Below are 26,782 nucleotides of genomic sequence, written 5' to 3'. Positions count from 1 at the left end.
CTATGAGGAAAAGGAAGTGGTGGGACCGTTGGATGACCGTGGCATAAAGGGAGTGCTAAAGGAGGACAAAGAAATCACCGACAAACTGAACACATTTTTTGCATCTGTATTTACCAAAGAGAATACACATAGCTATATGCTGGAAACAAAGACGGGAAACTGACAGGGTTGACGGTCTAGAAGAGGTATGCAAGCAGATTGATAGGCATAAGAATGATAAATCCCCGGAACCGGATGGCATCCATCCAAGGGTCATCAAGGAACTGAAAGGAACCATAGCTGAACTGCTTCAGCTAATAGCCAATCTGTTGATCAAATCAGGAAATATTCCGGAAGACTGGAAGGTGGCGAATGTTACGCCGATCTTCAAAAAAGGTTTGAGGGGAGATCTGGGAAACTACAGACCGGTGAGTCTGTCCTCGGTACCGGGAAAAATGGTAGAGGCGCTGATAAAGGACCTCATCATTGATCACCTTGACGGTCACGATCTGATGAGGACCAGCCAGCACGGTTTCAGTAAAGGCAGATTTTACCTGATGAACTTACTGCACTTCTTCGAGGAATAAAACATTGTATATCTGGATTTTTGGAAGGTGTTTGACAAAGTTTCACATGAACGATTACTTCGGAAAATTGCATACCATGGAATAGAGGGTGAAATACGTGGATTTAAAAACTGGCTGGAGCATAGGAAACAGAGAGTGGGGGTAAATGGACAATTCTCAGACTACAAGAGTGTCACCAGCGGGGTGCCGCAGGGTTCGATGCTTGAACCCATGCTCTTCAACATCTTTATAAACGATCTGAACATTGGTACAACGAGTGCGGTGATTAAATTTGCGGACGACACAAAATTATACAGAGTAGTGAAGACACAGGGGGACTGCGAAGATCTGCAATGTGACATAATAAAGCTCAAGAAATGGGCACCGACATGGCAAATGAGGTTCAACGTGGATAAGTGCAAAGTGATGCATGTTTGGAACAAAAATCTCATGCACGAATATAGGATGTCCGGGGCGGTACTTGGAGAGAGCTCCCTGGAAAGGGACTTGGGAGTTCTGATCAACAAGTCCATGAAGCCGTCTGCACAATGTGCGGAGGCGAAAAGGGCGAACAGAATGCTAGGAATGATTAAAAAAGGGATCACGAACAGATCAAAGAAGGTTATCATGCCGCTGTACCGGGCCATGGTGCACCCTCATCTGGAGTACTGCGTCCAGCACTGGTCGCCATACATGAAGGAGGACACGGTACTATTGGAAAGGGTCCAGAGAAGAGCAACTAAAATGGTTAAGGGGATGGAGGAGTTGCCATACAGTGAGATATTGGAGAAGCTTGGCCTCTTCTCCCTTGAAAAGAGAAGACTGAGAGTGGACATGATTGAAACATTCAAGATAATGAAGTGAATAGACTTAGTAGATAAAGACAGGTTGTTCACCCTCTAAAGTTAAAAGGGGATAGATTCCGTACAAATGTAAGGAAGTTCTTCTTCACCCAGAGAGTGGTAGAAAATTGGAACGCTCTTCCGGAGTCTGTTATAGGGGAAAACACCCTCCAGGGCTTCAAGACAAAGTTGGACAAGTTCATGCTAAACTGGTGAGCCTGGACTCATTTGGAGCACTGGTCTTGACCTGGGGGCCGCCACGTGAGCGGACTGCTGCGCAGGATGGACCACTGGTCTGACCCAGCAGTGCAATTCTTATGTTCTTTTGTAATTAAAAATCACTAGTTTAAGAACACAGCACATGTTTTTTTTCCAGCTAGTGAATTAATGTATTTTCACATCAAACAGTCTGAATAAATCCAGGGCTTGCAATTGTTTGAATGTTCCCATGGCAGTGCTGCACTGCCATGTGGGAGATCTGGGTTACAATCTGAGACTTGGTTTCTGCTCTTAAGCCTAATTGGGTCTCCTTGGGATGCTGGAAGGCAAGCAAGCAGCGATTTCTGGGCAGACAACCAGTACAGTAATGGTAAGTAATAAACTTTTTTTTATCGGTACTGTCCAGAAAAGTAAAAGGAAAACACTTTAGTGATGACATTTTTTTTGGGGGGGAGAGGGGCGGCGGAGTCAGCGGCCGAAAAATCAGAATAAGCGAATCCGCAGGTAAGGAAACCGCGAATACGGAGGAAGAAGTGTACTTGTGAGAATGGATAGAATACCCTAAGGTTCAGCATTGTAGGGGTGTTTCCGTATTCACACCTGTAGGTTAGGCCTCTCTGATGTCATCAAAGCCTGAACCACTGTCTCAAGAAATCTTTCTGCTGAACAAGAGATTTTTCTAGCATGAATTGCAAGAAGAAAGAAGTACACAGCTTTGCTGTTTCTGCCTGATGCATTATGGGTATGTACCAGAATGTTACTATGCAAGGACATCTATCTGTGCCTTCATAATGGGACGGTGTGAGTCTTGGAGAAATTATCCTGTTCTTATCTGTCTAACGGCCCTGGGTCTTTCAGCCTATATGATACTTTATACAGAAAGGCTATTCATCCAAGTTCGGTTTCTGGATGTCCGAGGAAGTCATCTGATGAGATCCAAGAAAGAAGGTGCTAATTAATTAGTTAGTCTGTGTTGAGGTGTGGGGTAGCTCACATCTTCACACAGGTGTCTGCACGTAACTTTTCTCTTTTAATAATTAGACCTGAAAGTTACCTCGTGTGACTCTCTGCCTAAGAGAGATAAATTCAGACTTTTTAAGAAGCTCTGAATTCAGCACTAAACGGGACTTGTTTGCTGATGATTTATAGCCTCACCAAGGATTGTCAACACGTGTACCTTTACCAACAGGATTTCTGATGTCTTCCAAAGCTAACAAGAAGGTTTCCCTTCCACCTAATTTCGCCTGAGCGGCTGATCCTAAGGTGAGAATACGGAATTTACACTCTTATCAGCTGAGTTAGATAAGGATCAATTGTGATAGGACAAGGGTGGTAAAGCTCCATTGGTGATAATATAATCATTTGCTAATCAGGGATTATTATTATAAGGAATTGTTTAGTGTGTGTGTAACAAGTAGAATTACTTAATTGTCTAACAATTAGATTGTGATAATTATGTACTGAGTTTCATTTGTGTAATCAGATATTTTGTGATCAATATTTAGATATTATAACTGGCTTGTGAATTATATTTTTCTATTTTCATAATAAAAGTATTTCTCATTAGCCTGGGTCTTGTGTCGTGTAAACAGGCAATAAAGCAGAACCTGGATCAGCGTTTATGGTTTTCCCTAGACAAAACTAACAGAGACGTAATTTGTTTATGTAACTGATTAGTATCTACCATAAATTTTCCTACAGCATACCAAATTGCACTGGTAGGTTCCATTAGGCAACCTGCTACAAACATAATTCCAGCACCTACACTGTAGATGCCTCCCAGCAACTACATTTTTTTAAACAAGTTTTTAATTAGTTTTAAATAAACCAGTCAATTACCACGCCAATTAAAACAATTAAGTTAGGCAGTGGTAGGGAACCTACTGCTATTTATAGAATATGGCTCCAACCCCATTTCCCTAAATAGCCACCAAAACACTATTTTTTGACCAATACAAAAGAAAAATGAAATGTTTCAACACATGTCAAACAAGTAAGATTTGCAAGTCAAAAATAATCATCTAATTCTTACCATGACTGCTGCCATTGACTTTCAACAAACTGAAGCAATAATGAGCACTCTGTGGCCCACTGGCCAGTCCCTGAAGCATTTTTAGATAAGGTATATAAAGGGTAGATGGAAGAAGGTCACCCATTTGTCTGACAAATTTAGATAAAACTACCTGTAACAGAAATGCAAAATGTTAAATGCATATACTAGACAGCTCTGTATCAGTTATAGCACAAATTATACAAAAATAATTGATGTCTCTAAACTTCTCTTTCATAAATTTTATCTTTTATAATTTCATTACAATGTAATGTTTTAATGTATAATGTATCATTTGTAAACCACTAAGAACTTAATCTAACAGGTCTTACAGATTGGAAACGTATATCTACCTTTCCATGTATATAGAAGACATATTTACAATTTAGGAAAAACTTGAAAATCCTCCTATTTATGAACAACTTTGACACATGAAATTGACAGAATAGTAGATGGTATAAAGATGGAGAAATTGATCAGATACTTACCTGTAGCAGGTGTTCTCCAAGGATAGCGAGCATATATTCTCACATTGGAGACCTCATCCAAACAACTCAATAAACTAAACTAAATCTTAGGTTTGTATACCGCATCATCTCCACATTCGTAGAGCTCGGCACGGTTTACAGGAGATGAGATGGAAAGGAACTACAATGAAAGGTAGAGGTTTGCAGGAGATGGGATAGAAAGGAACTACAATGAGGGGTTAGAAGTCCAAGTATGAAGAGTTTTTAGAGGGCTTAGAATGCCAGAGATGGAGTAAGTATCAGATTTTAGAGAATAACCAGGTCTTCAGATGTTTGCAGAAAAGTTGAAGAGAGCTCAGGTTCCGAAGAGGGGAGGAAAGGTTGTTCCAGAGCTCGGTGATTCTGAAGGGAAGGGAGGTCCCTAGTTTTCCTTTATGGGAAATGCCTCTTAATGAGAAGGATAGTTTTAGTTTATGGGTGGATCTGGTGGTATTAGAGTTTGGGGAGTTCCAAGAAAGAGGGATACATGGAGGGAGGATTCCATGTAGGATTTTGAAAGCTAGACAGGCGCATTTGAAGTGGACCCTGGCAATTATCGGTAGCCAGTGAAGCTTGGACAGAAGCGGAGAGACATGGTCAAATTTACTTTTTGCGAAAATCAGCTTGGCCGCAGCATTCTGGATCCGCTGGAGTCTATGAAGGTTTTTCTTAGTTAGGCTTAAGTAGATAGAGTTGCAATAGTCCAATCTGGAAAGGATGATGGATTGGACAAGGACGGTAAAACAATTTTGATGGAAACAGGATCTAACTTTCCTCAGCATGTGAAGGCTGAAAAAGCATTTTTTTAACAGGGAATTGAGGTGGTCGTTGAAGGACAGTGTAGAATCAATAATGACGCCCAGAACTTTGCTTGAGAACTTAAGCTGCAGAGAGAGCCAGAGGGCAGAGAGATGGAGGAGGGTAGTTGGTCTAGTTTTGGATCAAGCCAAAGGAGTCTTGTTTTGGACTCATTTAGTTTCATTTGAACAATGTGGGCCAGGATTGAAGGTTCATTATACAGGAGGCTATGTTCTCTGAAAGGTTGAAGAGGTTCGAATCAGTCTCGAGGAGGACGAGGATGTCGTCAGCATAAGTGTAGATTGTTTCAAGGGGGGGATAGGTGGAGGAGTTTTAGGAAGGTCATATAAATGTTGAAAAGGATGGGGGATAGAGGTGAGCCTTGTGGGACTCCGCATATCGGTTTCCAGGGGGAGGATGAGGTGCCATTCATGTTGACAGAGTAGGAACGAGAACGTAGGAATTTTGAGAACCAGTCTAGGACTATGGAGTTAATGCCTATCTCAGAGAGTTGCTAAACGAGAATATCATGATGGACAACGTCGAAAGCAGCGGAGAGGTCGAATTGTAGGAGGACGGCAAATTTATTTCGAGAATGAAGTTGTTGAACCTTTGAGATCAAGGAGATCAATAGGGATTCAGTGCTGAAGTTGGGACGAAAGCTATATTGGTAGGGAAGAAGAATAGAGAATCTATCTAAATATGATGAGAGTTGGGTAGATATGATAGACTCTAGCATCTTGGTTAAGAGAGGGATATTTGCTATTGGGCGATAGCTGGATGGTGTGAAAGGGTGTAGGTCAAATTTTTTCAACAGTGGGCTCAGGACAATATGACCCATTTCTGGGGAAAAAAGGCCCGAATGTAGGGCGGAGTTTATGAGTTTGGTAATAGCAGAGATGGCCGGTGCGGGAATTTTCTCGTATAGGTAGGAGGGGAATGGGTCCAAGGAACAGTTGCAGGATTTCAGTTTGAGGCAGAGTTTGAAAACCAGGGCAGTGTTCTCCCTAGGGCCTTTTAGCTGAGCGGTCCGCCCAGCTAATTTAGACCAGCGACCAGCTATCATCTGCTGCCTCCGCCGCTGCTGAACATTAAAAAAAACCAAACAAAAAAACCCGGCTTGGAGATTTCAGCCCGTAGCTAACTTATGCTCCGGGGCTCTATTGGGGGAAATGCTGCCGGGTCCTGCCTTCGCGGAAACAGAAAGTAGGCAGGACCCGGCAGCAAGAAGAGCAAATGCTTCACTAACCTATCTCCCGCCTTAGCCCGTAGCGAACGTTTGCTTCAGGGCTCTCAACATGTTCGTGCCGGCTTCCCTTCTCTTCCCTCCAAAACCGGAAGTTATGTTCGGGGGGTGGGGGAGAGAAGGGAAGCCGGCACGCATATGTTGAGAGCCCTGAAGCAAACGTTCGCTACGGGCTAAGGCGGGAGACAGGTTAGTGAAGCATTTGCTCTTCTTGCTGCCGAGTCCTGCTTACTTTCTGTTTCCGCGAAGGCAGGACCCGACAGCATTTCCCCCAATAGGTGGATCGCAATCTTGGGCCAATCAGCCTTCCTCTCCCCGACGGCAGAATTGACTTCGGGGAGAGGAATACTGGTCGGCCGAAGCAGGGAGAGCTTGGGGCAGCGTCGGCTTTCGGGCCTGTTATTGGTGGCGGTTTGGGTCCTGGTCCCCGATGGCAGTGGCAGTGGCTTGGGGGAGGGCAGGGAGAAAGAAAGAAAAAGGGCAGGCAGGGAGACAGAAGGAAAGAAGAGAAACAGAAAAAAAATGAAAGGGAGGCAGAGAGAAAGAAAGGGCAGGGAGAGAGGAAGGAAAGTTTGGGGGAGGGAATGAGGTCTGGAGGAGAGGAAGCATATAGGCTAAAAGAAGGGAAGAAAGATTGGATGCACAGTCAGAAGAAGAAAGTGCAACCAGAGAATCATGAAATAACCAGACAAGGTAGGAAAAATGATTTTATTTTAAATTTAGTGACCAAAATGTGTCTGAATTTATATCAGCTGTCTATATTTTACACTAAGGTCCCCTTTTACTAAACCGCAATAGAGGTTTTTAGCGCAGGGAGCCTATGAGTGTCGAGAGCAGTGCTGGGCATTCAGCGCAGCTCCCTGCGCTAAAAACTGCTATCGTGGTTTAGTACAAAGGGAGGGGGTATATTTGTCTATTTTTGTATGGTTGTTACTGAGGTGACAGTGCATAGAGTCATCTGCTTTGACCTCTTTGAAAAACCCTGGAATAGGAATGATAATTAACATTTTCTATGCGTACAATGTGCTTTGTGTTTTTTTTTTAATTTTATTGTTGGTAGATCATTTTGACTTGGTCATTTTAAAAGTAGCTCGCAAGCCCAAAAAGTGTGGGCACCCCTGCTCTAGAACATCGCTCCTTAGTTCTATCAAGTGGTGCAGTGAGGGGCCAGCACTTTACATCTTATCACCTCATTCTTTCTTTTTTCTCCTCATGTACAGCACGGCTCTTTATTCTAAGCAGCTCTGGCACTAACAGTACTACGAGTGCCTTATGCTACTTTCACTACCACTTGCACTCAGGTTCGGCATTTTATCATGGTTTTGGTTTTTTATTTAGTTTCTCACCAGTATTTATTTATTAAAGCAGCCTTTTTTAACAGCCCGATGCCCCTCCCCTATCAGTGTGCATTCAATCCACTGCCGACACTGTTTTGGCGCCTCTTTCAACAGATCAAACATCATTGCCCCACTGTCGCGTGTTCACATTTATTCTGTGTACGAGTTTATCTCATCAGTGCAGAGACCTTTTCGGTAAGTCCATTTTACTCTCCCTTTTTTACTTTCCTGAGTGCTGTGGTTTTATTCTTTGGTTTTAATAGAAGCTCATTTGAACAATAATTTAGATCTTTCCCAGGTTTCACTTTTCATCTACCCGGTCTTTTCTGGTTTCCTTTCCATAGTCTGCTTTTCGTCTGGAGTCTTTTGAGTTTAGAATTACATTTTATGACATATTTTTGTGGTTATAATTGTATGACATGTCTAATTCGGTCAAGTTATCCATTCTTTTTATTATTTTTTGTCCCCTCATACAGTGGCAGACCACCCCGGGTACCAGCCTTAGAGGGGTACACAGCTTGTTGGATCCAGAACTTCCGAGCTGCTCTAAATGGCACCTGCGCCTCAGCGCGGCTGCCGTACTTATTCCGAAGCATAGTCGGCAGCCACACTGAAGTGCAGGAAGGTCCTGCGATGACTGCATTTGCCGCCTCTGCCTCCGGAAGATGTAAGTGGCATCGTAAGGGGTGGACTGGCAGCTGCAGTCATTGCGGAACCTTGCCACAACTCCCTGTGTCTGCCGGCCCACCCCCTCCAACATCACTTACATCTTCCAGAGGCAGAGGCAACAGAAGCAGTCATCATGGGACCTTGCTGGTTTGGAGGGAGAGAGGAGCATAGAAGGGTGTTAAAGTGAGAAAAAGGGGGTCAGGGTGGTATGGAATGGTGGTGGAGGGAGAGAAAGGGAGCAGATGCTGATGGAATTGGTGTGCAGGGAAAGGAGAGAGAGACATAAGGGAGAAGGATACTGGATGGAATTGGGTTGGAGGGAAAGAAATGGGGCAGATGCTGATGGAAGTGGGGGGAAGGGAGAGGAGAGAGTGAAATGCCAGACGATGGGCATGTGGGAGAGGGAAGGGAAGAACAGGAGAGAGATGCCAGACCATTGGAGGAGGGAAGGGAAGAAGATGGATGCCAGAATAATAGGGGTGAAGGGAGAGATGGAAGGGGAATACAAGGAGAGAAGATGCCATATAGAAGGGGCAGAGGGTAGACAGTGGATGAAAGGAAGAGAGTGACAAGACTATGAGGAAAGCAGAAACCAGAGAAGACAATGTAGAAAAAAATTATATTTATTTTTTTTGCTTTAGGGGAGATGCATCGCTGTTTCTGTGGTATTGCATTGTATACAGAGTAGAGAGTTGCGCGGGGACAGAAATCCCACCCGTCCCCACCCGTCCCCGCCAAAATCCCACCCATCCCCACCCGTCCCCGTGAGGAATCCCTCCGTCCCCACCCGTCCCCGTGAGGAATCCCTCCGTCCCCACCCGTCCCCGCGAGGAATCCCCTCCGTCCCCACCCGTCCCCGCGAGGAATCCCCTCCGTCCCCACCCGTCCCCGCGAGGAATCCCCTCCGTCACCATTCTTCCCTATAAACTTCAGAAATAGTTATTTTATTTAATTATGCTACTGAATTAAAGGCTCTGGTAGAGACCCATTTACAAATAAGCAAAGAGACTATTAATTTGGAAATATTAATTGGGAAGAATACATACTTTGTAAATGGGTTTCTACCAGAACCTCTAATGTAAATATAAAATATAAATACTCAGCTGATGAGAACCCACAAACTGTCAGCTGAGGACTTCCTTTGCAGTTGGCCTGGGGTCCCTTTTGCCAAGCTTGGCAGGCAGCAGTAGCGTCCCTGAGTCACAGATGCTGGCACCTCAGTGGCTCATGGATGCTGCCAGCGACTGCTGCGCTTGGTGGAGGGGAGTTCTGACCATCTCTAGAGGAGGTCCTCTGCTGGCGGTGCTTGGGGATCCCCACCAGTCACAGCAAGGGCCAACAAGTACTTCAACACTGTAGAAATAAAACCAGAAATGCATTTCCTTTTCTTTTGAACACAAAACAAAGATATCTGCCATATACATTTCCCAAGGCAGATGACTCTATGCAATGTCACCTCGGTAACAAAATACAAAAATAGACAAATACACCCCCTCCCTTTTTACTAAACCACAATAGTAGGTTTTAGCACAGGGAGTTACGCTGAATGCCTCGCGCTGCTCTCAATGCTCATAGGCTCCCTGCGCTAAAAAACAATATTGCGGTTTAGTAAAAGGGAGCCATAGTGCAAAATATAGACAGCAGATATAAATTCTCAAAACAGACACATTTTGATCACTAAATTGAAAATAAAATCATTTTTCCTACCTTTGCTGTTTGGTGATTTCATGAGTCTCTGGTTGCACTTTCTTCTTCTGACTGTGCATCCAATCTTTCTTCCTTTCTTTCAGCCTCCTGTATGTTTCCTCTCCTCCAGACCTCATTCTCTCCCCCAACTTTTTCTTTCTGTCTCCCTGTTCCCCCTTCTTTCTGTCTCTCTGTCTGCCCCCTTTCTTTCTTTCTCCGTGCCCTCCCCCAAGCCACTCGGTTTGCTGCCACCGCCATCGGGGAATAGTCCCCAAGCCACCGCTGTCCCAAGCTTTCCCTGCAGAAGCGTCGCGCTGACCAGCATTCCGCTCCCTGACGTCAATTCTGACGTAGGAGAGGAAGTTCCGGGCCAACAAGGCATTTCTCCTCATTCCATCCAGCCTGAGCCCCATCTCTCCTTGATCCAGCATTTCCCTTCTGTGTCTGTCAGAATTACCATTCCACCTATTTTCCAGCATCACCCTTCTTTGTGTCCATCTCACCTATATCCCTATCTCACCACTTTTTCAGAATCTTCATTTGTCTCTGTCCTTGTCTTTACCCCATATTCACCATTTGCCCTTTCAATGTCTTTATCTCCCCCCCCCCCACACACACTTTTTCAGCATTACTTCTATGTCTCTATTTCACCTCCTCTTCATGTCCCCTCTGTATCTCTATCCTTATTCAGAAGGTCCTGCTTACCCTTTCTCTTCTTTGTGTCACTATCTCCATTTTCAGCTTTCCCCCTTTTTCCTTTGTTAATGCACCCTGTAGCCAGAATCTTTCCACCCTCTCTCCACTCCGGCCCAGCCCAGTATGAAATATTTCCTTTTGTTTCTCTCCCCTCTCTCTTCTCCTCCCTCACCCACGAGTCCTGCATCTGGCCCTCTCCCTTCTACCTGCACCTGGCAACACCCCCCTGCTCCGCGGCTCTCTTAAGCAACTCGTCAGCAGCGGTGATCAAGACAAGCTGCCGACATCGAGGCCTTCCCTCTACGAGTCCCACCTTTGTGGAAAAAGGAAGTTGAAACAAGCGGGACTCGCAGAGGGTAGGCCCCGACGCCAGAAGCTTGTGTCGATCGTTGCTGCTAAGTTGCCGAAGAGAGCCGCAGGTAGAAGGGAGAGGGAGATAGGAAGGCTGTAGAAGCTCCGGAGCATGACACCGAACCCGGCCAGGATGATTTCTTTTTCAGGCTGCTGCTGCCGCTGCCATCCCCCACCCGAAATGACAAAAAACAGCCTAATGCCCGCGTCGGGAAATAGCCATGTTGAGCAGTGAGCTCAGCACGTACACAGATGAAAGCCTTGCTTGCTGATTGGTCCGGCGGCACGGTGGGGCGGGGCCGCCGGACCAATCAGCAAGCAAGGCTTTCATCTGTGTACGTGCTGAGCTCACTGCTCAACATGGCTATTTCCCGACGCGACGCCAGACTTGCATCGCCAGAATTTAGGTAGGTTGTTTTCATCCCCGTGGGAGTCCCGTGGGCAAGGGGGCGTCCCCGTGGGAGTCCCGTGGGTCAGGGGGGCATCCCCGTGGGAGTCCCGTGGGCCAGGGGGCGTCCCCGTGGGAGTCCCGTGGGCCAGGGGGGGAACCCGCGGGATCCCCGCGGGACCCGCGGGATCCCCGCGATCCCCGTTCCCGTGCAGACCTCTAATACAGAGTCCAGCTTCATGGTGGTTCAATTTAACCTTTGTCTACGTATTTCTATTTTATCCCCCCTTTTACAAAACTGTAGAGGGTTTTTTTTTAGCACTGGCCATGGTGGTAATTGCTCAGAATTCTATGAGAGTCTGAGCTGTTACCACCATAGCTAAAAACCACATTACAGTTTTGTAAAAGGGAGAGGGGTTAGTTGTGATTACATATTCCATACTAGGCGAAGGTGTTTTCTGTGTTCTGTGTGTTCGAAAGACATGGTTTTCAGTTAGTATTCACTGTGTAGGATTGATCTGTACTAGTCTGGCTTCTTTAGTTTTACAATGGGTGTATTGATGTTGTACTGCTCAGTGCAGTATGAAAGATGCTGCTTTTTCCTAGGTACACTCTTGTGTGATGTGTGGATTGTTACTAAAAATCATGTTTTTCATACAGATGGGGGTGTGTAAAAAAATGATGGGCCTCGGGTGTCACATATGCTAAGTACACCACTGCCTTCATAGTTTATATCTAATCCACAAACCTGCTTTTAGGACCTACAGGGTATGTATCCCTCTGATTCATGACAATTTCACTTCTCATGTTATCTTATCCATTCTTTTTATTATACAACTGCTCAGATAAGCATCATTCTTTGACGTGATTGGACCTTGAAAACTAACGGCAACAGTGTTCTCCCCAGAAATTTTTTCCAGCCATGAAAACTATTTGCTGCATTTAGTATGCCACAAAAAACATTTGCTCTGTTTAGTGTGCCGGAGTTAAAAAAGTTTGAGAGACGCTGCTCTATATCATTTGAAAGAGGGCAAATATCTAATTATTCACTTCTAGAATTGGATACTTCTTAAATTTAATAAAAAATTATGGAACAAGTGTCAAACCTTAAGAAAGGCAGTCATATTGAACATTGGAAAATAACTAATAATAATTAACTAATACAAATAGTACACATTTAGGGCTCTTTTTACTAAGCTGCGCTAGCAGTTTTACCACACGTTTAGCTCGCGCAGAATTGCCGCAAGTGCTAAACACTAATGCCAGCATTGAGCTGACGTTAGTTCTAGCCGTGTAACGCGGCAATTCTACATGCGCTAAAAACGCTATTGCAGCTTAGTAAAAGGAGTCCTTAATTTTCCCCACCACCAAATTTCCCCGTCCCACCCCACCCGGCTACTTTTTCATGCCACCCGGCTTGAAAAAATTTCTGGGGAGAACACTGCAGGGATTCAGATACGTGCTCAAAGGTGGTCCAGGATCTGTCGACTGGGATAGAGTTGGAGACCGTTTGGGAAGAATTGGGGTCGGTGGGTATCAGGGAGTTGTAGGAGACTGAAGGTGGGAAGGAACATCTCAGGGTAGAAACCTTTTCGTTGAAAAATTTTGCCAGAACGTCAGCTGAGGGAGAAGAGGGGAGCGAGGTGGGGTCTTTTTTGGAAGTTAAGGAGCGCCAGATATTGAATAGTGTGCTGCTCTGGTTGTTGGATCTAGAGATTTTGTCTCCGTAGAAGTTCTTCCTAGCTTTTTTTAGCACTATATTGTACAGCTTAATATTGAATCTCCAAGACTGTCTATCTGTGGGGGATTTAGATATTTTCCATATGCGCTCCAGGGCTCTACATTTTTGCTTTAGTTCTCTGTGATATGGGAGGTACCAAGGGGCCTTGCGGGGGTAGGAGATGGGGCGAGGGAGTGGTAGGTAGACTCAGAGAGAACAACCCAGTTATGCCAATTAGCTTCTGAGTCTGCAGGCTTAGGAGCGGAGGAGAATAGGTTGAGAAATTTAGACCAGAACAAATCGCTCGTGATTTTTTTGCGGTAGGTAATGGAATTGGAACTGTGGGGTGGAGCGACATGAAGATGGGGAGACAGAAAGCTCCTAAGAAGTGGTCGGATCAGGGGACATGATCCCAGCGAATGTCATCGGCTGAAGTTTTGTAAGCGGTAAGATCGAGGAAACTAATGAGGTCTAGTGTGTGCCCCTTTTCGAGGGTTGGAGATGGAGCAGGAGGGGGAAGCCAAGGGAGGTGAGGAAGCTAATAAACTCAACCGTATCCTTGCTGGTGATGTCATCTAGGTGGAGATTGATGTCCCCAATGATCAGTAGTCTTTGGAATTTGAGGAAGGCATTTGTTATGGTCTCGAGGACGAGATCGGAGGATTTGTTCCAAGGGGTAGGTGGGCGATAAAGAAGCAGGATACCCAGTGGGTGAGGGTGGAATTCATCGTTGACAGAGGCTAGCATATATTCTAGTGAGGTGTGGCTGCCCTTTTTGAGGAGCTGGACGTCGAAGAAAGATTTGTAGAGAATTGCCAGACCGCCTCCTTTACGGTTAGTTCTGAGTGAGAAGAGGCCTTGGTAACCGTGGGAGCAGAGTTCGTTTTGTGTAAAAAGGTCGTCTTTTGTGATCCATGATTCCGTGATGCATAGGAATCCGGGGTCAGAATCCTCGAGTAGATCCTTCAGAATTTGAATCTTGTTGCAAGCGGACCTGACGTTGCAATAAAGTGTTGGGACTGGGGTGAGAGAGTCGGAGGCGAGGTTGGGGAGATTGGCAGGGGGAACGGACTTTAAAGAGGCGTGGTTGATTCTTCGAGGGTTTTTTTTGGAGGGATGAGATCTGGTGCGAATCAGAGTGGGGATTTTGAGGCCAGGGCAGATATTATTGAAGTTCGTGGAATCCTGGAGGTTGGGTGAAGGAGGTATTAAGCAGAGAGTGGTGTTGAGAGAAGAGCAAAGTAGAAGGAGGAGGAGCCAAGAGGGAGGCTTCATGATGAGAGATGGGGAGCTTTGGGGGTTTGTTTGTTGTTGTTTTTTTTAATTTATTTTAGGGAGAGCTTGAACGGGGAAGAGCTAGGCAACTTGGAGTCTGAACAGGAAAGGCTAGTGCAGGGCCTGATCCTAAGCAGTGGGAGCGCTTTAGTATAAGCACTGTTTTGAGGGGGGGACCTGGGTTGGGCGTCTGCTCAAGGTGAGACTTAGGGCTACACTCAACTGATATCTGGTGGTTTCGAGAGGGATATAAGCAACTAGGTAGGGAGAGGGCGAGACAAACTTAGCAGAGCCAGGGGAATTTAACATATGGGTAAAGGAGAAAGCTTAGCATTGAACTTGGTCCTGAACATTGAATGTACTTAGCAGCTGGATAGAGTCATGTAAAACATTGAACAAGGTCAGGTGTAGCATCGGATCCCGGGGTTCGTTCAAACAATCCTTCATGCTTAAGAGATATGAGGCGGAGGAGGGAGAGAGCAGGATGGAGGAGAGATTCCTCCTTCCTCTGCCGTGAGAAATCGTTGGGGGGAAACTTTCGGCAGCCCAGGGCTGTAGGAGGATCAGACGCTAAGATAGAATCTGACGCTGGAACGGGTAGAGTCAGCCTGAACAAACCTGCGAAGGCAGGAATCTTTTTCTGTGATCCCGGTGGGCTAGAGAGAAGCAGAGGCTCTAAGAGAGCAGAGGCAGAGCCCCCTGCTTGAGCGGCACCGGGCGGAGGAAGGAGGGACAAGATGGAGGAAAGCTTCCTCCTTCCTCTGCCTTGGAGAAGTCGCTGGGGGAAGACTTTCGGCGGTCCTCAAAGGACTGAAGAAGAGTCCAACGCTGGAGAGTCCGACGCTGGGATGGGCAGAAACAGCCCGAAAAATCCTGCGAAGGCAGGAAGCTTTTTCTGTGATCCCGATGGGCTGGAGGGAAGCAGGGACAAAACCAAATTTGCACTGTCACTTTAAATCTTTACACAAATGTACTCAGTCCACTATTTGGCTAAACTTCATCTGGGACTATTCAAATATTCATAGATCACAGCATATCAAGACAAACGTTCATAATACTACTTTGTAAACAACTGAATATTTTTCTAAAGTGTGTAGAATCCTCAGAGGGCTCACTTTCCTTTATTTAGAGTTCATAGAAGGATAATATGAGCCAAAATCTTCAATGGATCCTTTTTTTGTAATTTTAAAACTTTTTCCTTATACAGTGGTACCTCGGTTTACGAGTGCACCAGTTTGCAAGTGTTTTGCAAGACAAGCAAAACATTTGCAAAATCGGTGCCTCGGAAACCGAACATGGCTCGATTTACGAGCGCCCCCACCCTCCCCCGGCAATCCGGCACCATCCCCCCAGCAATCTGACACCCCCCCCCCCGCGATCCAGCACCCCCCGCCACGATCGGGAACACCCCCCCCCCCCCCCCGCCACCGCTTCTTACCCTCATCTGGGCACCAGCATGTCCTGTGCTTGGTGCCGGTGCCCGAAGATCGGCCTCCTCTTCAGCTGGGCCTTGAGCATGTGCAGATGCTCAAGGCCCAGCAGAAGAGGAGGCCGATCTTCGGGCACTGGCACCAAGCACAGGACATGCCGGTGCCCAGATGAGGGTAAGAAGCGGCGGGGAGGTGCCCAATTGCGTCGGGGGGGAAGGGGGGTGTTGCCGGTTCGTGGCGGGGGGTGCCCAATCGCGACAGTTCCTTTATGGCATCTGCTATAAAACAATGGACAGATACTGACTTAAACAGCTGACAAACAGAGCAGTTATCACCCACATCAGGGCTCTCAGAGACCAGCTGGCTAACCATGCCGCAAACAGTATCTAGGTCATCCAGGGTGGAAGCAGTATCCATGGTATCAGCTCACCAGTTCAGTCCGTCTGGATCTGTGACGACAGGGGAACTGGAGGCCTGAACAGGAACACCCATAAGATAAGACCCTGACAGAGAAGCTGGTGCAGTGCCCATCAGTTGTGCCGCATCAATGTTTCTCAACTTATTAAAGCCAAGTATCCCCTAAGTCTAACAAATATCAATCAAGTACCATCTAACTAAGCTCTGCCCAAGACCCCACTACATAGTAATAGTACTCACTGTAATGCAATGTCTTCTATTCATTTTTCATATACACACAGTATAATCTAATTAATACATAACGGTAACCATAAAATTAAACTACACAAAGCACACTGAATGCAGAGAACATTTTAATTATCATTTATATTCAGTTTTTTTCAAAGAGGTCAAAGTAGATGACTTTAAAATATGCAATGTAACTACTACAGAAAAATATACAAATACAGTGATGCCTTGGAATCCAAACTTACTCCGTTTGAGTTCCAAAACGTTCGAGTTCCAAGACAATTTTTCCCATTGAAAATAATGGAAACTGGATTAATCCGTTCCTGGGTCCCACAAACTCAAATTTTAACAGTAAATACATTGGATTTTTAGGGGCAGAAATACACATATACAGGCCCGGATTCTGCATAGGATGCCAGTCCCAGGCGTCCTATACAGAATCGGGCCTACACCCGCCCAAAGTTAACCCGATTATGTAACCGACGTCCATGTTCCAGACAAATTCTCTTACTATTTCGGAAACTCTTGCAAGGGAACTTTAAAATTTAAAAAAGTGGCTTCCAAAGCTAAAACTTGGGATTTTACAAAAGAAATGCCTTAGTAAGGAGGACCGCAACAACTGCACTCAACTTCAAGAAAGGGAACTATGTTGCTATGAGGGAAATGGTGGGGAGGAAGCTCAGAAACATCTTTAGGATGGAGACTGTGGGAAGCGCCTGGACCCTATTCAGGGACACCCTGCAGGAAGCACAAAGAATGTACGTCCCCAGTTTCAGGAAAGGCTGCAAGAACAAGCGATCAAAGGACCCGGTTTGGATGTCAACTGAAGTAAAGAGGGCAATAAATGACAAAAAAGTATCCTTCCGGAGATGGAAAAAGGATCCAACGGAGGAAAATCACCAGGCGCACAGGAAATGCCAAAAGGAATGCCACCAAGAGGTTAGAAAAGCGAAAGGGGAATACGAAGAGGGGCTGGCCAGGGAGGCGAAAAACTTCAACACATTCTTCAGTTACGTAAAGGGGAAGCGACCAGCGAGATAGGAGGTGGGGCCGTTGGACGATGGGGATAGGAAGGGAGTGATTAAGGAGGATAAAGAGGTAGCTGAGAGGTTGAACACGTTCTTCTCGTCGGTTTTCACGAGCGAAGACACATCTAATATACCGGACTCAGAGGAGCTCATGAGTGGGGAACAGGCCGAAAAATTGGAGCACATAGAGGTAAGTAAGGAGGATGTCCTCAAACAGATAGACAGGTTAAAATGCGGTAAATCACCGGGCCCGGACGGGATCCACCCAAGGGTTCTGAAGGAACTAAGACAAGAAATAGCGGGCACAATCCAGCATGTTTGCAACCTATCCTTGAAAACTGGTGAGGTACCAGAGGACTGGAAATTGGCGAATGTCACACCTATCTTCAAGAAGGGATCGAGGGGTGACCCCGGGAACTACAGGCCGGTGAGCCTGACTTCAATTATAGGGAAGATGGTGGAAGCTATTATCAAGGACGGCATTTGCGAGCACATCGAGAGGAATGGCCTACTGAGAACAAGCCAACACGGATTCTGTAAGGGAAGGTCGTGCCTAACGAACCTTCTGTACTTCTTTGAGGGAATAAGCAGTCGGGTGGACAATGGGGAACCCATAGACATCATTTACCTCGATTTTCAAAAGGCTTTCGACAAGGTGCCACATGAAAGGCTGCTTAGGAAGCTGTGGAACCACGGGGTGGGAGGGGATGTGCACAGAGGGATCAAGCACTAGTTGTCGGGTAGACTGCAGAGGGTCGGAGTGAAGGGCCAATATTCTGACTGGCGGGGAGTCACGAGCGGTGTGCCACAGGGATCGGTGCTGGGGCCGTTACTCTTCAACATATTTATCAATGACCTGGAAAAGGAGGCAAAGTGCGAGGTTATAAAATTTGCAGACGATACCAAACTGTGCGGTAGAGTTAGGTCCAGGGAGGAGTGTGAGGACCTGCAAAGGGACCTGGACAAGCTGGAAGACTGGGAAAACAAATGGCAAATGCGCTTTAACGTGGAAAAATGCAAGGTCATGCATATAGGGAAAAAGAACCCGTTGTTCAACTACAAATTGGGGGGGGCATTGTTGGGAGACAGCAGACTTGAGAGAAACTTGGGTGTGCTGGTGGATGCATCACTGAAGCCATCTGCACAGTGCGCAGCAGCCTCGAAAAAAGCCAACAGGAAGCTGGGCATCATAAAGAGGGGCATAACAACCAGGACGCGGGAAGTCATCATGCCATTGTATCGAGCGATGGTGCGTCCACATCTGGAATACTGCGTTCAGTATTGGTCGCCACACCTCAAGAAGGACATGGCGGTACTTGAGAGAGTCCAAAGGAGAGCAACGAAACTGGTAAAAGGGCTGGAACACTGCCCATACGCCGAGAGGTTGGATAGGCTGGGGCTCTTTTCTCTGGAAAAAAGGAGGCTCAGGGGAGATATGATAGAGACCTTCAAGATCATGAGGGGCATAGAGAGGGTGGATAGGGACAGATTCTTCAGACTGAAGGGGACAACAAGTACGAGGGGGCATTCAGAGAAACTGAAGGGAGATAGGTTCAAAACAAATGCAAGGAAGTTTTTTTTCACCCAAAGGGTCGTGGACACTTGGAATGCGCTACCAGAGGAAGTGATCAGGCAGAGTATGGTACAGGGATTCAAACAGGGATTGGACGGATTCCTGAGGGATAAAGGGATCGTGGGATACTGAGGGAGGAGCTGGGATGTAACACAAGTATAGAAAGCTAACCAGGTAATAAGTATAGAAACCCAACAGGTCGTGCATGTGCAAGACCGGAGGGTTAGGACTACGATGGGAAGATAGGACTTCAATGAGAAACCAAGGTGGCAAGGGAGCCCCTTCTGGTGATTCAGAAAGGTCGTGACCTGTTTGGGCCTTCGCGGGAGCGGACTGCCGGGCAGGATGGACCTATGGTCTGACCCGGCGGAGGCACTGCTTATGTTCTTATGTTCTTATGTTCTCCTGAGTTGAGTAGCTTTAGCCACATCAGAGAATATTAACACATTATCACCGCAAATCTTAGGGCCTCTTCTGTCAAACTACGCTAGCAGTTTTTAGCAAAGAGAGCCGCGCTGAATGGCCCGCACTGCTCCCGACGCTTATAGGAACTCTATGAGCATCGGGAGCAGCGCGGGCCATTCAGCACAGCTCACCGTGCTACAAACTGCAAGCGCAGTTTGACAGAAGAGGCCCTAAGTTTTGCGGTGATAATGTGTTAATATTCCCTGATGTGGCTAGTTACTCAACTCATGAGAATGGCATTTCTTTTGTAAAATCCCGAGTTTTAGCTTTGGAAGCCACTTTTTTTTTAAAGTTCCCTTGCAATTGTTTAATGAAATATCAAGAGAAAGAATTTGTGTTTTGGGACCTTCTTCAGCTTGAACAATTTCTCCAAGGAATCACAAAAGAAATAGCTATTTGACTTTTGTTTGGAGTATATTTCCCAAACATATTTCCGTCAATAAATTCCTTTTTTTTTTTTTACCTTTCTTATCTGAAGATTTATTTTTCTATCAAGTTGGTTCCAGTTTTTCTGCTCTCCTGTCTTCTACAAGTTCTTCAAGGGGATGCTGTCTATTGGTTCCCCAGCATTTCTCTCTTCCCTCCCTCCTATTGTACAGCTTCCTCACTCTTTTCAATCCTACATCACTTTCCCCTCCACACTCCTGCACAGCATTTCTTCCTCTCTCCTGCACCCTCATGTGCAAAATGTCTCCCACTCTCTCACTCACTGTACACCATCTCTCTTTTTTTATTCCTTGCAGCAAAAGGCGTGGGGAAAGAGAGAGAGGGAACCAGAGTACATCTCTCCCACCCCCTCTACTGACACATCGAACATTTCTCCCTCTCTCATTCCCTGGTTCATATGCAGCATCTTTCGCCCCTGCCCACCAGCCCCATGCCCAACATTTCTTCTTCTATCACCCCTCTCCAGCACTATGCCACATCTCTCTCTCCATTCCCTCCACCACTGTGTCCAGCATTCCTCCCTCTTACATCCCTTTCAATCTGACCCACTGTTTCCTCTCCACCACATCCAACATTTCTTCCTCTCATCCTTCTCTTCTCCATGCATCTCTACCTCACTCCTCTCAAGTTTCAAGTTTATTAGGATTTTATATACCGCCTATCAAGGTTATCTAAGCGGTTTTTACATACAGGTACTCAAGCATTTTCCCTCTCTGTCCCGGTGGGCTCACAATCGATCTAATGTACCTGGGGCTATGGAGGATTAAGTGACTTGCCCAGGGTCACAAGGAACAGCACAGGGTTTGAACCCACAACCCCAGGGTGCTGAGGCTGTAGATCCAACCACTGCGCCACACACTCCTATGCCCAGCAAATTCTCTTCTTTCTTCCTTTCCCCATGTGCGCCATCTCTTTCCTTCTCACTCCCTTTCTATTCCCTCTCCCACCTCAGCATATCTTTCCTTCCCTCCTATGTTTCAAGTTTGTGCCCCTTCCTACCTCCCTTCTGTGTCCTAAGTTCAAACCCCTTCCCTTCCTTCTGTGTCTAAACGCACTCCCTCCGTTCTGTGTCACAAATTAGTGCCTCCCCTCCCTCTTCCTTCCAGCATTTGTTCCAAGTTTATGCCCCCTCCCATGTCCCAATGCACTTCTTCCCCTTCCCTCCTTCCTTTGTCCCACATTCATGTCCTCTCTCTCCCTTACTTGTCCCAATGCACTCACATTCTCTCTTCAGGGCCATCAAGGCTGGCCTCTTTTTTCTTGCCTTCAGCTGAACCTGCTTCCTCGCAGGGCCATGGGCAGCTCTGACGTCAGAAGTAAAGCTACTGGGTTGGCTTCGGCGGCATGTTGGGAGCCTGCACGCAGTTTTGAGGAAGGGTGCATACAGTAGGGTGCTGCTCAGGTAACACGTGTGATCCCCGCAGGATCCCCAAGGACCCAAGAGGGAACCATGCGGGTTCCATTGGATTCTTGTCAACCTCCCTCCCATGCAGCTCTCTAGTTTTCAATCAAAGATGTACCTACTGCTAGCCAAATTGATGGCTGCACCAGTATCAGCAGAAGGGCAGGAAGATGTGGAAGCAGCGGTAGTGGCAGGAGGGCAAGAGATGTCAGCGCCACGTACCCCCTGCCACTGGGTTATTTTATTTATTTTAAGTATTTATATATTGCCTATCAAGTTTATCTAAGCGGTTTACAACCAGAAACTCAAGCATTTTCCCTATCTTACCATATCAGGTGTTATCCAGGGACAGCAGAGAGATATTCTCACGTATGGGTGACGTCACCAATAGAGCCCCGATACGGATCACTTTAAAAGTACATCGCTACTTTAAGATTTTAAAAAGTTCACGATAGCCCAACCACATATGTGTTAGTGCCTTCCCGCCCGATGTAGGGTGCGCGGTCCCTCAGTTAAGATAAGACAGCTAAGAAGCCAACCCGGGGAGGTGGGTGGGTTGTGAGAATATCTGCCTGCTGTCCCTGGATAACACCTGTTATGGTAAATAGCTGTGCTTTATCCCATGACAAGCAGACAGCATATTCTCATGTATGGGTGACCTCCAAGCTAACAGAGATGGGATGGTGGGAGCGTTGGCCTTTAGGAAAATAAATTTTGTAATACAGATTGGCCAAAGTGCCCATCCCGTCTGGAGAATGACTCCAGACAGTAGTGAGAAGTGAAGGTATGAAATGAGGACCAGGTGGCAGTTTTACAGATTTCCTCAATGGGAGTAGATCTGAGGAAAGCAACAGAAGCTGCCATAGCTCTAATTTTGTGGGCTGTGACATGACTCTCCAGTACCAGTCCAGTCTGAGCATAACAGAATGAGATGTAGGCAGCTATCAAGGCTTGTAACTCACTGACCCTCCTGGCAGAGGTGAGAGCAATAAGGAAGACCACTTTCCAGCTGAGAAACTTGAGATGAGCTGTGGCCATTGGTTTAAATGGTGGCTTTATCAAACTGGAAAGTACTACATTAAGGTTCCCAGACGACAGGTGGAAGCTTGAGAGGTGGTTTGACATTGAAAAGTCCCTTCATGAATCTGGAGACCAAAGGATGAGCAATAAGAGGCTTTCCCCTCTACTGGCACGTGAAAAGCAGTACTAGCACTGAAATGGACTCTAATAGATGTGGATTTAAATCCAGAGTTTGACAGAGAAACTCCACTGCCAAGGAAGTTGGGTTGTGATAGAAACATAGAAACATAGAAAGATGACGGCAGAAAAGGGCTATAGCCCATCAAGTCTGCCCACTCCACTGTCCCACCCCATTAAGTCAGAGTGCTGCTCGACCCACGTAGAGATCCCACGTGGATGTCCCATTTATTCTTAAAGTCGAGCACGCTAGTGGCCTTGATCACCTGCACCGGTAGTTTGTTCCAGTGATCCACCACCCTTTCTGTAAAGAAATACTTCCTGGTGTCACCACCAAATCTCCTTCCTCTGAGTTTGAGCGGGTGCCCCCTTGTGACTGAAGGTCCCTTAGGAAAGAATATGTCGTTTTCCACCTCGACACGACCTGTGACGTACTTAAATGTCTCAATCATGTCACCCCTCTCCCTGCGCTCCTCTAGAGAGTAGAGCTGCAACTTGCCCAGTCTTTCCTCGTATGAGAGACCCTTGAGTCCGGAGACCATCCTAGTGGCCATTCGCTGGACCGACTCAGCTCGAAGTACATCTTTACGGTAATGTGGCCTCCAGAATTACACACAGTACTCCAGATGAGGTCTCACCATGGTTCTGTACAGTGGCATTATGACTTCAGGTTTACGGCTGACGAAGCTTCTATTGATACATCCCATCATCCGCCTTGCCTTGGATGATGATGAAGAACACACCAGGAAGAAAACCTAGTCCACTTTTCTTGGTAACACTGTTGAGTGGCTGGTTTCCTGGAAGCATCAATAATGTGACGGACAGGCTGAGAAAAATGTAATTCAGAAAAACTCAGGGCAAAAGAAACCAAGCTGTCCGGTGCAAGGATTGCAGATTGGGATGGAGAAGTGACTCTTGATTCTGAGTAAGCAGAGTAGGAAATATTGGAAGAGGTATGGGCTCCCAGGAGCTGAGTTGAAGTAGAAGGGCAAACCAATGTTGCCTGGGCCACAGTGGAGCAATGAGAATCATGGTGGCTGCTTATCTCATGAGTTTGAACAGAGTTCGAAACATGAGAGGGATTGGAGGGAATGCATATAGAAACAGGCCCGTCCAATCCAGGAGAAATGCATCGGCTTCCAGACGTAGAGGAGAGTAAAGCCGGGAGCAAAACTGGGGCAACTAGTGATTGTGAGGGGCAACAAATAAGTCGACTTGCAGAATGCCCCATTGAGCAAAGATAGATTGGAGAGTCCCAGAGTTGAGAGTCTATTTGTGAGGCTGAAGAATTCTGCTGAGGTTGTCTGCTAGGGAATTCTCCCCTTGAATATAGATAGCCTTCAAGAATAGGTTGCGAGCCATCGCCCAACTCCAGATTTTTTGGGCTTCCTGGCATAACAGGAGAGCACCCATGCCTTCTTGCTTGTTTTTGTAGTACATTGCTACTTGATTGTCTGTGCGAAGGAGGAGGACTTGAGGGCAGAGAAGATGATGAAAAACCTTGAAGGCATGAAACATCAATCTGAGTTCCAGGAGATTGATGTGAAATATCCGTTCCCTGGCGGTCCAAAGACCCTGAGTCTACAGATTGTCCATATGAGCCCCTCAGGCATAAGAGGAGGTGTCTGTCGTGCTGACCTTGTGATGAGGGGGTAAATGGAAAAGGAGACCTCTGGATAGATTGGAGGTGGTCATCCACCCTTAAAGCGACTGCAGAAGAGAAGATGTCACAGATATATGTTGTGAGAGACGATCTGTCGCTTAAGACCACTGAGAAGCAAAGGTCCACTGAGGAGTGCAAAGATGTAGCCTTGCCAGAAGTGTCACATGGACAGTGGAAGCCATGTGGCCTAGAACCATCATGTGTCTGGCAGAGATGGACTGAAGAGGAAGCAGTTGCTGACACAGACGAATGAGAGCTTGAAGGAGATCTGAAGGAAGAAAGGCTCTCATGAGGGTGGTGTCTAGGATTGCCCCAATGAACTCCAGATGTTGAATCAAAATGAGATGTGATTTGGGGAAGTTGACTTCGAATCCTAGAACCTGAAGAAAAGAAAATAAATTTTCTGAGATGTTGCTTGGACCACTTGCTGAGACAACAGAGCCTTGATCAACCAGTCATCCAGATAAGGAAAGAGTTGAAGGCCGTGCAAATGGAAAGTGGCGGCCACCACTATCAGGCACTTCGTGAAGACTCTGGGAGAAGATGCCAGTTCGAAGGGAAGAACCTTGTACTGGTAATAAAAGTGATTGATTTTAAACCGGAGGTACTCCTGGAAGCCAGATGGATTGGATTGTGTGTGTAGGCTTCCTTGAGGTCCAGAGAACATAGCCAGCCATTCTGAATGAGCAGAGGATAAAGCAGGGCGAGAGATAACATCAATTTCTCTTTGATTAGAAATTATTGAGAGCTCTGAGATATAGGATGGGTCTCAGTCCTCCGGTCTTCTTGGGAGCTAAGAAGTAACAGGAGTACAAGCCCTGCCGCTGCTGAAAGGGAGGAACTTCCTCGATAGCATTCATCAGGAGATGGAATTGCACCTCCTGAACAAGAAGGGAGGACTGTACAGGGTCACTCTCTTGGAGGATGGTTTGGTGGAAGGGTGTGGAAATTGAGAGTATAACCGTGACGAATGATGTTGACGACCCAGAGATCTGATGTTATGAGCTCTCAGTGAGCTATGTAAAATTGAAGATGGCCTCTGATGGGTTGAGGCAAAGTCTGTAGAATGGTGACGTTGACTATGTTCTGAAGGAACACGTCAAAAAGGCTGAGGAGCCTTCTGAGGAGCAGGCTGTTGCTTTTGCTGCTGCTGACGCGGTTGTTGCTGTCTCTGTCTCCTTGGTTGTGGCGGAACAGGAGCTGTGGATTTAGCAACAAATCTTCTTTCATAGGAAGATTGTGGCTTGAAAGGACGAGCAGGAGTAAGTTTCTTTTTGGGTTTCACCAGAATGTCCCATCAGGTTTCATGCGTGGACAATTTCTGGGTTGTAGTATCAGTAGAGTCACCAAAAAGTGTCCCCCAGACAAGGAGCATTGGCCAACGTGTCCCGATGATTAATGACCAGTTCAGAAACTCGAAGCCAGGTTAGACGTCTCATGGAAACTGATATTGCTGCCACCCGAGAAGTGAGTTCAAAAGTATCATAAATGGAATGAACCATATACTTATGAAACCGCAGCAAGTCAGCCATAAAGAGTTGAAAAGCAGGAAGCTGACGTTCCTATGTAGTTACTTGCTTGATCAGATGCTTCATGTAGAGAGAGAAATGAAACGTGTAGTCTTGCCCCCTCTGCCAGGTGGGACAGTCATATACACTAGTCCCCGAGGATTTCTTTAAGGAAGATTCAACAAGGAGAGATTCATGAGGAAGTTGGGCTTTGTCAAAACCTGGAATAGGGACTACCCTATATAAAGAGTCCAACTTATGAGGAGCCACTGGAACGGTAAGTGGCGTTTCCAAATTTTTGTAAAAGGTCTCCCATACAATGTCATGAATAGGGAGCCTGAGGAGTTCCTTAGGTAGCTGATCATAATCTAAAGCATCTAGAAATTCCTTAGACCATTTAGAGTCAGCTTGCAGAGGAACAGACATGTTCTCAGACATTTCTCTCAAATTTAGAAAACGAAGATTTCTCAGTCAAAACAGGAAACTCTTGAGAAGGTTGGTGAAGAGAATCCTCTTCTGAAGAGCCGTCATGATAGGATAGAACAGGCTCTGGATCTGAATCATCCAAGAGGCCTGAATCTCGGGTCGGTCGACGCCAAGGAAGCGGCACCAAAGGTCGAAGGTGTTTCAACTTCTGCAAAGCTTTGCCCGACCTCACTGGCGTCGAGTCAGATGTCTGAGTTCACAAAGACCAGTGCCGGTGACTGGTGTCAGTTCCTGGTGACGCAGTGACGGCACCAATGGAAATTCTTCAACTAGCGTCGAAGGCTCAGACCGGACTGGCACCGCTGGAGTCAATGTCAACATGGGAAAACTGAGATGGGAGCAGAACGTTCCGTAACTCATCCCTAAGCAACTCCTGAATCTGTTGCTTGAAAGTATGCACCAGTACCGCTGGCTGCTTTACCGGTACCTTTGGTGGGGTTCTACGCTCTGGCGATGAGGAGGCCGAAGTCGAAGCACTCACCGAAATCAGAGAACGTTTTTTTGGATTTCCTCAAGCTCAGCATGACTTGGCTCACTGCTGCTTTGACCTGATGCCCAGAGGGGGGTAAGGGAAGGCTTCCTAGCCGGCTTACCCACTCTGAGTTGCGAC

At 46.5% G+C, this 26,782-nt stretch overlaps 1 protein-coding gene across 5 annotated transcripts in view; it reads right to left on the bottom strand.

Moving 5' to 3' along the window:
* NUP205 (nucleoporin 205) overlaps positions 1 to 26,782 on the bottom strand; it is a 1,504,202-nt gene that overhangs the window by 1,093,585 nt on the left and 383,835 nt on the right. For all 5 annotated transcript variants that reach the window (XR_004540594.1, XM_033957880.1, XM_033957883.1 and 2 more), the window contains exon 11: positions 3,639 to 3,789. Coding sequence is in view for 4 of the 5 variants with exons in the window: in XM_033957880.1 (XP_033813771.1) it covers positions 3,639 to 3,789 (151 nt within the window). In the remaining variant the exon portion in view is untranslated. The remainder of the gene's footprint in view (positions 1 to 3,638; positions 3,790 to 26,782) is intronic.

This window comes from Geotrypetes seraphini, chromosome 9 (assembly GCF_902459505.1).
Source record: "Geotrypetes seraphini chromosome 9, aGeoSer1.1, whole genome shotgun sequence".
Classification (NCBI taxonomy): Eukaryota; Metazoa; Chordata; class Amphibia; order Gymnophiona; family Dermophiidae; genus Geotrypetes; species Geotrypetes seraphini.
Note: the sequence above shows the minus strand (reverse complement) of the source record. Positions and strands in the feature narration are given on the sequence as shown.